The sequence below is a fragment of the Prionailurus bengalensis genome, chromosome C2 (genome assembly GCF_016509475.1).
Source record: "Prionailurus bengalensis isolate Pbe53 chromosome C2, Fcat_Pben_1.1_paternal_pri, whole genome shotgun sequence".
NCBI classification, from domain to species: Eukaryota; Metazoa; Chordata; class Mammalia; order Carnivora; family Felidae; genus Prionailurus; species Prionailurus bengalensis.
The window spans coordinates 68,308,170-68,322,764 of record NC_057350.1 but is presented as its reverse complement, the minus strand read 5'-3'; the positions used below and the strand labels follow the sequence as shown (position 1 = coordinate 68,322,764).

The 14,595-nt window shown below is 38.0% G+C and overlaps 1 protein-coding gene across 1 annotated transcript; it reads right to left on the bottom strand.

Moving 5' to 3' along the window:
* Positions 1-357: 357 nt before the first annotated feature.
* On the bottom strand, positions 358-11,503 carry CSTA (cystatin A). The gene is made up of 3 exons (XM_043594313.1): positions 11,375-11,503; positions 3,446-3,547; positions 358-607 (listed from the first exon to the last, which is right to left on the bottom strand). Exons 1-3 carry the CDS (start codon positions 11,438-11,440, stop codon positions 479-481), a joined length of 297 nt encoding a protein of 98 aa, XP_043450248.1. The 5' UTR covers positions 11,441-11,503; the 3' UTR covers positions 358-478.
* Positions 11,504-14,595: the final 3,092 nt, after the last annotated feature.

Below are 14,595 nucleotides of genomic sequence, written 5' to 3'. Positions count from 1 at the left end.
TGGGGAGGGACAGAGAGAGAAGGAGAGAGACAATCCCAAGCAGGGTCCACACTGTCAATGCAGAGCCCAATGGAGGGCTTGAATACACGAACGGTGAGATCATCACCTGAGCCAAAGTTGGCGCTTAACCGACTGAGCCACTCTGGTGCCCCAAAATATAAATATATTTTGTAAAATACCTGATTTAATTTTAAAATGTGAGGCTAGGGATGGAATATTGGATTCTTAGCAACCATAGGGAACTGATCGCCCATGATCTAGCCTGTCTATGGTGGGAAGGTGGTGGCAGTGGTGGTGGTCTTATCCTTTGACTTTGAGAAAGAAAAGATAATTAATATTAACACAGTAGAAGAGAAATAGTTGAAGAAATCAATTTATTTGAAAAGGAATGCTTCTTTATTGATAGTTACATATATTAGCAAGGATCGTTAATCAGTAGCCAGTGGAAAATACCAGACCACTTTTGGAACATGCTCTGCTAAAAGCCTGTCAGCTCATCGTCCTCGCTTTTGCCAGTCTGGTAACCAGTAAGTGTCAAAGATGAATCTTGTACTGGAAGACCTTTGAACACTTTAATGTGAATATATCTATTATCACCTACTTGCACCTAAAAGATAAAAAAAGAAAAAACAATGAAAAAGAGATTCATTCAAATGGATCTCTGTCAAGTGAAAGATCTACAGACTATAAAGACTTTACTGAAATAAGCTTTTTGGGAACAGCATTTCTAAACCAGCATTCTTAGATCCTTGATTTTCATAAATCTACACTCTTATTTTATGAGAAAGGGTATGGCTAGAGGCATAGATCCTTATTTTATTTTATGTATTTTATTTTATAAAATTTCCTACAGTCTGAAAGTTCAGAGTTGCATTTCATTTTCAAGGATGCACAGAACAAGAAAACATGTGACCGTCATTTTGTTGATTCTGTTTTCTGACTTCCAAATTGGGAGACTTTATTTGCTGCATGGTTTGAGAAGGGAGGAGAAAATCAGAATTGTCCTAGAAATTTTGGGATGTGTGGTTCCCATATCTATAGTAGAACCTGCTTTGTAAGTACCCACTAGTAGGACTAAGCAGGGCCCAGGGGGTGGACAGTGTAGTGTCCTTCCTAAAATAAAGGGATCTTGCTGGGAAGTCACTGGTATGGAAATTGAAATGGTAGTTTGGGCAGGAATCTGGGACCTAGAAAATTATGGTAAGAATTTCTACCTTTGTTCTTGGTTGAAACAATGAAAGTTTATCTTATAATAATATTTTTTACATTCTGATGTTCCTTCCTAATTAACAAATACCATTTATCAAATGTTTACTATGATTCAGAGGCTATGATGAGCATTTTATATACTTCTTACTATGAGGTCTGAAGGAAGGTGGAACAATGACAGTTTTACAGATGCAGAAGCAGATTAGGAGAGATAAAGTAATTTTCCATAAATTTCTCAGCTAATAAGTGACAGAGTCAAAATCGAAATCCAGACTCTAACATCGACGTTCTTTTCACTCTACAGTGTAACCCTTTAAAAGCATTTATTCTGTACTTGGAACAGGGCATCAGCCTTTGCATACATCGTTAGATGCAGCACAGCCAGTAGTTAAGCATCAGACCATCTGGATTCAAATCCTAGCTCTGCTCTTACAATTATATGACCTTATTAGTTACTTAATCTTTCTGGGGCTCCATTTTTTTGCCAGTAACATAGAAGAAATGATCATACTTACCTCATAAATTTGTTGAGAGGATTAAAAGAGATAATACATGTCCAGCTCTTAGAACAGAGCATCTTATAAGTGCTTAGTAAATTTCAGTTCATTTATTCCACACAACACCTGGCAAAGTAGGTTATTATTTGCATTGTGCAGACAAGGGCATTGAGGCTCAGAGAAGATGAGGAGCTTCAATTACACAGGCACTGACTAGTGAACAAGTCAAACAAGGGTTCAAGGGTGCCAGAACTGTCTGACACCAAAGCCTGCAGCCCTTCCATTCCACCACCTGCCTCTTGATAGGTACTTGAGAAAGAACAGAGGTCACATCACCAGCAAGACCTTAAATTTAGAGAGTGGCTCAAAGCAGAGATCAACACCTAGATACAGTGGCCAGGAAGTAATGAGGGAACTGTAATCCAGTAGGAGAAATCTGACGAGGCAGGTGGTCTTAACGGAAGAAATTTTCAAGTTTTCTGATAAGCTTTTAAGGACATACATGAGCTAGTTAATATATGAAGTTTATGAACTTGGACCAATCATAAATTATTAAAACAATGATCTCAATTTTGATGGCATGCTTCTTGTCTTTGAACAAAATCATTTTTCACTGGAGAACATTCTTTTTCAGCTGTGAAGAAAGCAGATTGAGAAAGGAGGAAACAATGCCAGTGCTTTCTGAGGATAAAGCAGGATCTCATTCATGTACACCACCTCAGGACCTGGCATATACTAGGAGTTCAAATATGGTAGGACTGGGATGATCCATTTATATAACTCAGTGTTGCAATTTTCCTATGCTTAGCTGGTCAGGACTGGTTAATTTATTTTTTGGCTCAAAACATTTTTCAAAAATGTTATATCTTAAGTAGTTATTGAATAAGCCAGAGTGTGTGTTGGTAAAATGGTTTTGTCAAGATTAAGTAAATGCATTTGAATGTCTGTTGTTATTATTTATTAAATCAGAATTGTCATCTCAATACAAAAGGATGGAAATTGTTCCCAAATACCTATGGTTGACTTGAAACGGTTCCCTCTCAACTTCATAACGATTTTCTTCAATTACAACTGGATAGTGCATCATTTAATTTATTGATGTAGCTATAAAATTAATCTTAAAATTATTTTAAATGTTCCACTGTTTTTAATTGTACCTGCAGTGTCACAAATTGACTCCACTTATTTGAATTGTCAAAATTATTCAAATTGTATTAATCAAAAGGCTTATGTAAAGGACAAAAGTGGTTTAAGTTATTTTTCTACCTTAAATTACTTTAAGTCCTTCCGAAAATCCATTTAATTAGATATATAGAATCACAAAGCTTTGAGGTAGAATAAGCTTCAAGATAGCATGTGGTTCAGCTTCATGCCTTCAGGCAACTGAGATACTATCCTCCCGCTTCCCATAGGAAGCAGCCATGGCCACAAATTAGACATGCTTGGAACTGTTAATGAAATCTCTATACAATTTCTGAAAATTGTAATTTATAAAATATAATTGTCATTTGGAAGAAATCAATGTAAGAAAGCTTTCTAAATCCACAGGAAACAGATGGTTTGAATATCCCATCATCTACCAAATTTGAGAGTCTACCACTTGGGAAGTTTCATGTGGGATAGACATCTTCATTTAGCACAACCAGAGGGACAAAATATATGGTGGAAGTGACAGGGAACATCATACAAAATGAGAAATACAGTATCTTTTAGTGCCAAGGTGGATGTTGAACTCTAACCTTAATGTAGTAATTTATTCCGGCAACCACTTGAGTTTTGTACTCTATAGCTTCAAATTTTTGGTAAGTCTCATTTGTTTTTTCTTCAAGCTGAGGTTTAACCTTAAGAAGAGAAAAGAGGAAACACATTATCAAAGCTATATTGGACTCCATTTATGTGATTTACAAGCCTGGGAACCTCGTGTTTCTGAAGGTCCTTAAACATGATAATGACAGTTATTTCCAGTATTTCAAGGATAATAAGATTACACGGGCTAACTAAAATGTCAAATTTTGTTGCGTTACATCAGCTTGTGGCAATATATGGTAACGTTTTCACTAGTAAAACTCTAATATATGTATCTTTGATTGATAAAGATGGGAGAGCTATAATTACTACTTTATTTAAAAATTTTTTATTTTGAAATAATTTCAGACTCAAAGTTACAAAAATAGTGTCAAGATCCTTAATTTAATTACAGCTGTAATTCACTTTGCCACGTAAGATAACACATTTACAGGATTCAGGGATTAGGATGTTGGCCACCATTCTGTCTACCACAGGGGGATTATAAGCTTTGATGGCAGCATTCCCAAACCAAACATGACAAGGGAATGAAAGTCTCAAATTCAATATGTGAACTTTCACTTAATCTACCAGTTTTCAGTATTGGTCCTTCATTCCTGCACTCAGCTGAGCCTGATAATGCTAGTGTCCACTGTGTTCTCTCTGACTCAATTTCTGCTAAGAGTAGATCTTCAGAATTCTGTGAGGGTGGAGAATGGGTAATAGGTTATCATCTTTCACCTCGGAAGGGAGTGAAAGGGAAAGATCTGGGGGCAAGCTCCTCATACAGATCTGTCATCAGTTTTCCTGGTGGGAGCCCCATGCCTCACTCTTGTCATCATAAGTTTCTGGCATTGCTAGTGCTTGAGCCACTTTGGAATTCTGCACCATGAATCCACTTACTTCTGGCTTATCATTCCCGTCTGTGGTTTAGGCTTTGTCTAGATGGTCCAGTAATTTTCCCTTGTTCATCTGTTTTCCATCTTCCAAAGTTTTGTCAGTATCTCTGAGGTGGTATTTGCCTATGTCCTGTTGTCTTTCTATTTGTTGGCTTTATACCCTTTACCCTGCAATATTTTCCTATCATTTAGAAGGAAAAGGAAATAGACATGTATGCTCGATTATACCTTGTTTATTGGGAAGTTGCCTCCCTGCCCATCACTAAAGCATTTCACATGTTTTAGGCAGGTCTCCCATGCATCTAGGGTTCTCCCAAGGCCATATCAAGTCCTTCCCATCAGTGGGAAGATGTCCTGAATCCTTTTCTATCAGCACCTCAGTTTGGGTACCAGAACTGTTTTCAAATATGTAGACATTTCCAAACTCTTTGAGTTCTCAGACTACTTTGGAGGCTACAACACTTCATAGACCACCACCCACAGGAGAACCTGTGACCTTTAGAATAGATGGGAAGAATGTGATACTACTTTCTTGAGATGGAAAATAAAGCTCCAAAGTTGACAAAGGAAGAAGACAAATCATGAGGAAAAAAGAAACCAAACAAATGGAAATGGGAAGAGGTAGGGTGCAGGAGAGCAGGAAAAAAGTAGACAGCAGTGCCGAGAGAAGTCAAGTAAGATGAGGAGTTACTGTCCTGTTGCTTCCTCTGTCTAACCCTTCTGAGCCAATATGGGGTACCAGTCAAGTTAGGAGCTAAGTTGGAAAGGGTTAATCTCTACACTAAACCCAACATTATCTATTTAAACCTCATTTTACAAATGAGGGACCTAAGGCTGTGAGGAGAACATGACTGCTTAAGGCTGAAAAATTGTTAATTACAGTTATTTAAGGTTTTAAATCCCTTGCTTGATAGCTTAAGTATCTGATTTATCAGTGGCAGTGATCTGTATTCCTTCTGGTTTCTAGTCTTTTGGTCGTGTTTTTTTTTTTTTTTACTGCCTATCAGAAAATTTTATTTCCGTCTTAAAATCGATCAAAATCTGCAACCTTTCCACTGCATCTATATAGTCCACAAGTCCAGAATTTTCCATAAGAGAGCTGACTTCAAATGTCCGGTTTGTTTCAGTAAGTGCATTGGCACCTATCAGACTGTGTGCCATGATTTCAGGTTCACTCTACTTATAACCTGTAGCCTTGCTCTCTCTTCCCAGTAGAATAGACTGGTATTATTCTAACGTTGGATGCTATGAACCTGGGGTAATGAGGCTTAAGCTGAGGAGCAGGAAAGGGGGAAGAATAGGAAGGAACTGGTCAGTGAAACTTTAATTTTCAGAAGGCAACTTGGTGTTGAAAGACTCCCCAAGGGTGGGTGCTGAGAGGGTAAAGCCAGCTGGGAGTGGTGGTCTGGGACCTGGTGGTACATAGACAGACCTCGAGCTGAACACAGTTGACATTCACTTTCCTCAGCCTACCATGCATGGTGGTGGCTGAGATGCTGGAAGAAGAAACAGTGTGGGTTTGTCATTTGAGCCCCAGCCAGTGGAAGGATCCTATCAGGAAGGAGCAGCTGGCAAAATACAATTACCCTAGAGTTGTTCACATTTTTTTTCTTTTCTTTTCTTTTCTTTTCTTTTCTTTTCTTTTCTTTTCTTTTCTTTTTTTCTTTATTTTAATTGCTGCAGAGTATGAATCTTGGTGAATGGTTAGTTCTCTGGGATCTGAGGATTCTAGCCATGCTGCACCTAACACCTATGGCTTTTCCCTATCTGTAATCATTCTGCAGAAATATTGGGCTATGCATAATTTAGGGAAGAATGGATAGAAATGTGATAGAGGCAACATGGGTAAGCTATATTTTGGGATGTTTTACAGAGTAAGGAAGGAGAGTTTGGGCAGTAGCATGAAAGTATAGTAGGGCTGATGAGAAGTGACTTAGACATTTGTCATCTGACCATGTTTTGAGGGAAGGGACAAGTATGGGGCAAGGCAACTGGTACACAAGAAATGATGGCATCTGACATGAGAGAAGAAAGGTGGACTGAAGGACAGAGGGCAGAGTCTTAGGCTGGAGGGAGGAATGAGATCCAGCAAGAGAAAAGGAATCAGAGTGTTCTTGCACCAGATGACTGCAATCTTTTAAGAGAAGAAACTGAGATACCTACTGGAGGGGCCATGGGGATGGAGGGATTGAGAAACCAAGGAGAGAGAAGGTCCAGGTCCACCTTTCTGGAGTTTCTAGAAAAGGGCCAACAGGCTGTGACTGAAAGCATGTTCTGGAAGCCCTAGGGTCCTGTTGCTGTTGTTTGCTGACATGAATTCATAAATTTGTAGTGAGTGAGTTTCTGTGGTTCTGCAACTTCCTTGGCAAAGTTCTCTGGATCTGGAGCACAAGCTGAAGAGGAAGTGGTGGCAATGCGAGTGATCTCTAATTGAGGACTGGAATGCCAGAATTTCATGGGGTCAACAGAAATCAGGGGTGGAAGAGTGTATGAAGCCACTCACCATGGGTCCAGGCTGGACGAATGCTCAAGTTGGTTTAGGCATGTTATGATGAAGATGGGAGGGTGAATGCCTGAATGATTGTAGTGTGGCTGAATGGCAGGCTCTCTGGGTGTGGGGCAGTGGGATTGATGAGGAAGCTGCTGTCATAGAGAATACAAATGTGTGGGTGAGTGACAACTGTGACATACTAAGCTCCAGGGTGTGATGTCCATGATGGTATGTGGAGGGGGTGTTTGTATGGTATTATGGTCTGTGCTTGCCAGGAATGGCATTCAGTAATTAAGTTTGACTGAGGTGTGTGTGTGTGTGTGTGTGTGTGTGTGTGTGTGTGTGTTGTATCTACCTGTGCATGCATAATAATAGCTCTTATTTCTAAAAATAACTGTTGAAATAACATTTATTTCCTGCGTGTAAAATTACTCAGAATTCTCATCCATTGGTTTTTTAACATATGATGTAAGATATGGATCAGCAGTAATGATCTAGAGGCTTTTGCTGGTAGGGCCACTCGGTCCTTAATACACATATTACAGTTTTTCATAGATGGGGTCAAGTATAGCTTGTTATTTCCTTGAGTGTATCTCTTATCTCCAATCTATTTTGTAAATATCTCTAAAGGCAGAAACCATTTTTGTGTCCCTTCTGTCCCTATAACATTTCACATGGTACTGTGTATATGTTTTCCGAATAAAGAAAGTGAGGTTGTTTTTCTTCATGACAACTTGTCTTTCCAGAAAGGAAAGAGGGTAGAAGAGAGGGATAGCAGAGATCCTCAACTAACACAAAGAACTCTGGGAAAGGGGATTTCTTCTACGTGTACTCTGGACCCAAGAATCATTATAATCCCTTAGTAATACATGATACACAATTACCATTCAGTCTCTGCTATCTTCAGAATGGGGACACTCTTTTCTTCTGCCTTTGGAAATGTTCAAGTCTCCTCAACCCCAAGCTCTTTGTTTGATTTTCTTCTCTTTCTGACTTTGTCCAACATCCCTCTTTCATTTTGATGTCAAATTCCTTAAACCTGCAGTTCTCATTTTTCTTTGATGCTTTCTCCTCTCTATGAGATAGCTTTCTCCATCCTTCCTTTGCCTCCCAAATGGAGTTCTTCCTTCAGTTGGCGTTCCACTAAAAAGCTCTTTGATAAGGACAGCGAAAGCTGATAAACGTCAGCTCCTCTAAGAAGCTCCTCTAAGAAGAAACTTCAGCTCTAAGAAGCTCCTGCATTTTAATAGGTGATTTAAAAAAATAAGAATACATAAAAAAACATCAAAGATATAAAATTACAGGTAGTAAAATGACAGGTAGTAGTGCTCTTCCTTGAGACCCCCTAAGATCCTACTAAGTGTATGACTACCAACACCTACCCATTTGCCTGGCTCTGACTGGGCACCTAACTAATTCTATAATCTTGGAGAAGGTGTTGATTATATTTCCTCATCTAAAAGTGGTTTTGGTAATAACTGCCTTTTGGGGTTGTTTGTAGGGAGATAAGTTACATAATTGATGGGAAGTGCTTCCTAAATGACCATTCCTCCACCTTCTAATACTTAATTGGGAATTGCCCCCTAAGGTTCTCCTGTGAGAGGGGAGCTAGCTAAATGATAACTGGGAGCTTAATACCTGATAAGCTGAACTACTATACAGTAATTCTTCACTTGAAAGTTAGGGACTTTGGGGCACCTGGTTGGCTCAGTCGGTTAAGCTTCTGACTTTGGCTCAGGTCATGATCTCACGGTTTGTGAGTTCGAGCCCCACATCAAGCTCTCTGCTGTCAGCACAGAGCCCACTTCAGATCCCCACCTCTCTCTGCCCCTCCCCCACTTGTGCTCTTTCTCCTCTCTCTAAAAATAAATTAAAAAACTTAAAAAAAAAGAAAGAGCTTTGATGGGCAAACTCTAATGTGTTTCCTCTTCCAAACCTATGATTTAAAAAATATTTTATATTACATCCCAGTTATCTTGACTTCCCTAAATGGAGTGTAAACCCCTTGAGGGCAGGGGCCATGTCTTAAAGTCCTTATGTATCTTCTTTTTTTTTTTTCTTAGTTTTTTAAATTATTTATTTTTGAGAGAGAGACAGAGTGTGAACAGAGGAGGGGCAGACAGAGAGGGAGACACAGAATCTGAAGTAGGATCCAGGTTCTGAGCTATCAGCACAAAGCACGCTTATGTATCACAGTCCTGGACACCTAATTGATATTCAAGAAATGGTTCATTCTGGGGCGCCTGGGTGGCTCAGTCAGTTGATTGTCCGACTTCGGCTGAGGTCATGATTTCAGGGTTTATGAGTTCAAGCCCTACATTGGGCTCTGTGCTGACAGCTCAGTGCCCGGAGCTTGCTTCGGATTCTGTCTCCCTCTCTTTCTGCCCCTCCCCTACTCATACTTTGTTTCTCTCTCTCTCTCAAAAATAAAAAATAAAAATTAAAAAAAATGATTCATTCATATTTATTTCTCAAATTGATTTAAATCTGAGGCTGGCTGCTTGCACAGATAAGGCAATTTACCATACCTTGTATTTCCCTCAACCCACATACTTCTCCATGTTCCTGCCACTTTACAGTGGAAAAGGCAGGTGGTCAAAATCTTAAGACAGGCCAGCTTCTTAACCAGGCAGTTATTAACCTCTTTGAATCTCAGTCTGAAATCTCACCTGAAAAATGGACATGATGATTTCCTTCCCTGCCCTAGGGGTTATGAAGATCAAATGAGAGGTTGGCCAAATGGATGACAAGGCTTTTAAAACTGCAAAGCACCTTTCTGGGGTGACATAGCTACTGTTAATATCTATCTTTCATTCTACCTCCTTGATGGGATAAGCCTTGTCAGAGTAAGCCTGAGGTAAGCAGCAGGAAACACACTTGCAAGTTAATTTCATCATTTAAGATGTGGCTCACAGATGAGTGTTTTTAACAACGCAAGGCCTTCTTATAACTTTATAGCTTCTTGTTAAAAAATTTATTCTTGCTAAGATACGCTTTTAAAAAATGATTAAAATTTTCTGCATTCTCTCTATCAAATCTGTTATTCCCCAACTTTCTTACAGCTCTGGTCCCTGGAGAGTCTCAGGGGGATTTTCTGGGGTCAGGGGTGATTTCAGGTGAAGATTTGAAGCAAATAACTGTGATGCCTCACCTATGCATGCTTCTTTCTTGTTTCCAAGTCATTATTATGCACATCATCTTATTTTGCCCTCACAGCTCTGCCAGCAGAGCAAGAGGTGTGATCTTCATCTCACAAATGGAATTGAGATTTTTTTTTTCAGCGCCTTGCTTTTAGAAAGCCCATCTCCCACAGGTCTCTTGGATATCATGCATCTCTAGTCCTGTAGGCCAGTGAGGTCATGGACAGCAGCAGGGCCACCACCTGGAAGCTGGTTAGAAATTCAGGCTCCCGGGCTCATCCCAGCCAGATCTACTGAGTCAGAATCTGCATTTTAACAAGACTTCCAGGTAACTCATGTGCACACTGAAGTTTGAGGACACTGACCTGATATAAGGACTCAAAAAAAGGTATAAATGACTTAATATTCTGCTTTACAAGAAAAATAAGCTCCAAAGTATTTTTTAAAAGAACTCTTAAAAGGGAAACATTTAGTCCCAAAGAACTAGTGGTAGAATTCCAGGCATCTAATCTCTAGAAAGCATTCCAGAGCCCTAAAATAGAGGATCCTATCTCTCTCATTCACACAAGAAGCTGATATTGTTTGCCAGTGTCATTGAAAGAAGTTTCAGAGAGAAAAACAAGGAATGAGATAAGAAAATAGGGCAACAATTTACAGGCCTAAAATGGCAATTTACATATTTTTTCTTTTCAGAAAATATGCAATATAATAAAATTTTATTATTTAGGTGATATCTAATCAAAGAACACTTAGAAAAATGTATCAACTTTCTGAAAACATTGAGTTCTGTTTTCACCCTTATCAATTTTGGAATCACCATAGACTATGCCACTCCTCTTCCATACTAGTTTAATCATCTTCTAAATACTAAAAGACTAAAATATTTTCTATTTATTCAAATTGGCAGGAAGTTTGTAAGTGGTATCTTTGCAATATTGTTCTTCATTTAACCCATTAAAAAAATTCCCCGTAGAGAGGGTAAAGTCTAGTTTGTCAAATTGTTAGCAACCTCAGACTTTAATTACATGTTGGCTCCATTTGGTAAGATCAGAAACTGAATTAGTAATCCTAGAATCATACACTGTAAGCCTATAAAGATGACCTAATACAAATTCTTCTTTTATAAATGGGGAAACTGAGGCTCAGAGAAGTGATGTTACTTGCCTGAGGTCGCTCTCATATTTGGGATTATTAGAGGTTTCATCTGAAAAGGTTTTTAGTTGTAGGGAAGCCTGAACAAAACACAACACATTTCCCAGTGTTCTAGTTTTCATGTTCACCCACACACTTAACACATCTGACCTAGGAACCAAGATTTTGAATCAATCCTTTTCATGACATACATCAACTCACCTCGTTAGCAATCTCTTGGATTTCTGGAGTGGCAGGTTTGGCTTCACTTAAGCCTCCAGGTATCATTTTGACTAACTGCTTCTTTGCTAGGCAGGATGCCGGAACTGAAGTGATCAGGTAAGCGTGGAGACTCTGGTTTTTAAAGAGTCAACAAGCCCCGCCTCCAGAAAGTATTCTTTTTCACAAAGAGCAAATAGGCACAGGGAAAATGAGTATGTCTTGAAGCAAGCCATGCTGCTTCCTCAACAGAATATGCTAATAGGAATTTGGAAGAATGAGGGCTGGGGATGGACAAATGGGTGTGCCCAACAAGTCACCATGTCACAGGAGTCAGACTTCCTTACATTCTCTTTGACAAGGGTTCTCTCCTATTGCATCTGAGAAATGAAATCTGAAGCCATGACCAGGGTTTCCTAATGTTTTAAAGGCTTTAATAAAAAATTTTGTGTTTTAAGGGTGTATTTACTAATAATGTCAAGGCTGATTGTTTAGAATTTACTTGACTTTATAAAGAAAGTAGAAGGATCAATCTGGAGAAACTTGCTGGATATTTGTATTTTACCTTTTTTTTTTTTTTTTTTTTTTTTTTACCATTTCTAGAACTGCAGTAAAACACAAAGAATAAAACAACAAACACCTATACTCCTATTATCCAGATTTAAAACTTTTAACATTTTATCTTACCTATCATCCCTTTGTTCCTTTTCTTTTTGTTTTGTTTTGTTTTGTAGTTGTTTTTAAGATAAAATATTACTGACCTCCCACTCCCATCTCCCAACCTTACCCCCCACAGAGGTAAACTACATACATTGTGAGTTTTACACATTTACTTAGTAGTGTGCTTTTAAAAATTCATTTAAATTGTATGCTAAGCATATATTCTGTGTTATGCTTTTTTCTTGCTCAACATGTTTTTGAGTTGTTCCATATTGATACACAGATAGACCAATGTAGTTTATTTCCTTTAACTGCTTCTTGTGATAGATTTATCTGTCTAACTATCTGTATATCATCTATTGTCTCTATCTGACTGCTATGTGCTATTCCACATTTTACATATTTATTCCCCTATTTATGAAGACTTTGGCTTTTCTAGTTTTTTACCCTTAAAAACAAAATTGCATTTTTTTCCCCTTTTGTACATGTGTGAGAGCTTCTGAAGGCAAATTATCTAGAAACAAAATTGCTGTTTTGTGTAATTTTTAGCTGTATTATTTTATTAAATTTTGGAATATGTAACACATACATATGATAAAAATGTTCAAAAGGAACAAAATAATTTACAGTATAAGGAATTCTTCACCCACTCTTCCTCAGCCACTTTTCTATTCTTTAGAGACTATTGTTACCAGCTTCTGTATCTTTCAGAGATATTCTTTATATGTACCTATATATATATATATATATATATATATATATATATATATAATTAGCTACATACATACATATACACATGTATGTATTTTCCTTGTATAAATGGTACAAATGGTATCCTATCACATAATCTATTATGTACTTTGCTTTATCCCTAACAATATATTTTGGAGACTGTTTTATATTATTATATTATACATTAATACTTTAATATTATAATTCATTAATATATAATATGTTATATAAATTATATATTAGAAAGGTGCTTAATTCTTTATAAGGTTTGGCAGGTGCTTGACAAATTTTTGGAGATAGGTTGGTGTCTTACTGGATAATGTAAGGGGTGCTATGCAGATGGATGTCCATGGAATGCCCTCACTCATGTATTGAGAAGAAGAGGAAATGTGAATGACACGGTGCTCACTCAAGAGGCCACAAGTCATCTTAACACGTTGGCTTAGCTCTGGCCACAGATAATCCTTGACATCTTCTTGTGACCTTTCTAAGTCAGGTCCTCTCATATCCAGGCCTCTAACTTTTTTTTAGAGCCACAGTCCATTTCTTCCTCTCTGTTCACCAACTTCAGGTGATACTTGTCTAAACTCCCCAGTGGTCAGGCATAGGGTAAGCAGCCTATCTTCTGTTCTCTTTCTAGAGTCTATGACTGTTAATCTTGGGTAATCCCTCTTGATTCTCAATAATTTCTTTTAGTAGCAAAAACTACCCCAAAGCAAATATTGCTTTTGTCTTTACATTTCCATTATAATATCCTAGCTCTCCTCGAAGGGAGTATGGATGCCTCTGATAGGGAAGAGTCACATACAAGGAAGTGCAGAAAAGAAAAACACAACAATTACTATCTCTTTTAACTATTTAATTAGTTAAACACACAATTAATTAAATGCACATTGTAAAGTATCTTTAAGATTGCTCTATTGGATGTTGTTGTTTTGGGTATCAATTGTTCAGGCTATTTTAATGGAACTGGACCTTCTCATATGTTTTATATTTCTTGTCTTGGAGCTCATATTTCTATAGGAATGATCTTTATTGGAGGTTTCCCTTGTGGGGGGCTGGATTGTGGGCTTCCTAATGGGGTGGTTGCCTCTACTGGGCTTTATGGGAGTACACAGGCTCAAAAGTGCTTCTTATTTTACTGTTGACTTTGGGCTCTTGAATTATGAGCATACTGAGAATTGGGGCTTATCTCCAGCATTCGGTACAGCCCTGGGGTTCTGGACTTCCCTAGTTGATGGTGTTTCCACATACGGCTGGGTAAATATATGAATTCATTCATTATACACTCCATCATTTCTACTCCTAGGTATTTACCCAAGAGAAGTGACACAAATGTCCACAAAAAGACTTGTGTACAAGTGTTCATAGCTGCATTTTAACAGCTCCAAACTGAAAACAATCCAGATGTCAATCAACTGGTAAATAGATTTAAAGAATTGTATATCCATCTATAGAGTACTACTCAACAATAAAAAAGAGAAAAATAGTAATACATTCAATAACATAGGTAACATAGGTGAAAAAGAAGTCAAAGTAAAAAGAAGTCAAGTAAAAGAAGCCAAACACAAAACACTATGTACTATATTATTCCATTTATATGAAATCCTGGAAAAGGCAAAATTATAGTGACAAAAACAGTTCAGAGGTTGCCAGGGGCTGGGAGTAGGAGAAAGGATCTACTGCAAAGGGGCACAAGGAAATATTTTCAGGAAATGGAACTGTTCTATATCTGGATTGTGGTGATGGTTATGCAACGGTATACAATTTGGAAAATTCGTCAAATTGTACATTTAAAATGTGTGGACTTTATTGTATGTAAATTACACCTG

Excerpts from the sequence above, each read along its gene's own strand:
- CSTA (XM_043594313.1), bottom strand. The coding sequence starts at position 11,440 with ATGATACCTGGAGGCTTAAGTGAAGCCAAACCTGCCACTCCAGAAATC. Across the intron at positions 3,548-11,374 it reads TCCAAGAGATTGCTAACGAG|GTTAAACCTCAGCTTGAAGA; the intron begins GTGAGTTGATGT and ends TCTCTTCTTAAG. Across the intron at positions 608-3,445 it reads GAATAAATTACTACATTAAG|GTGCAAGTAGGTGATAATAG; the intron begins GTTAGAGTTCAA and ends TTTATCTTTTAG.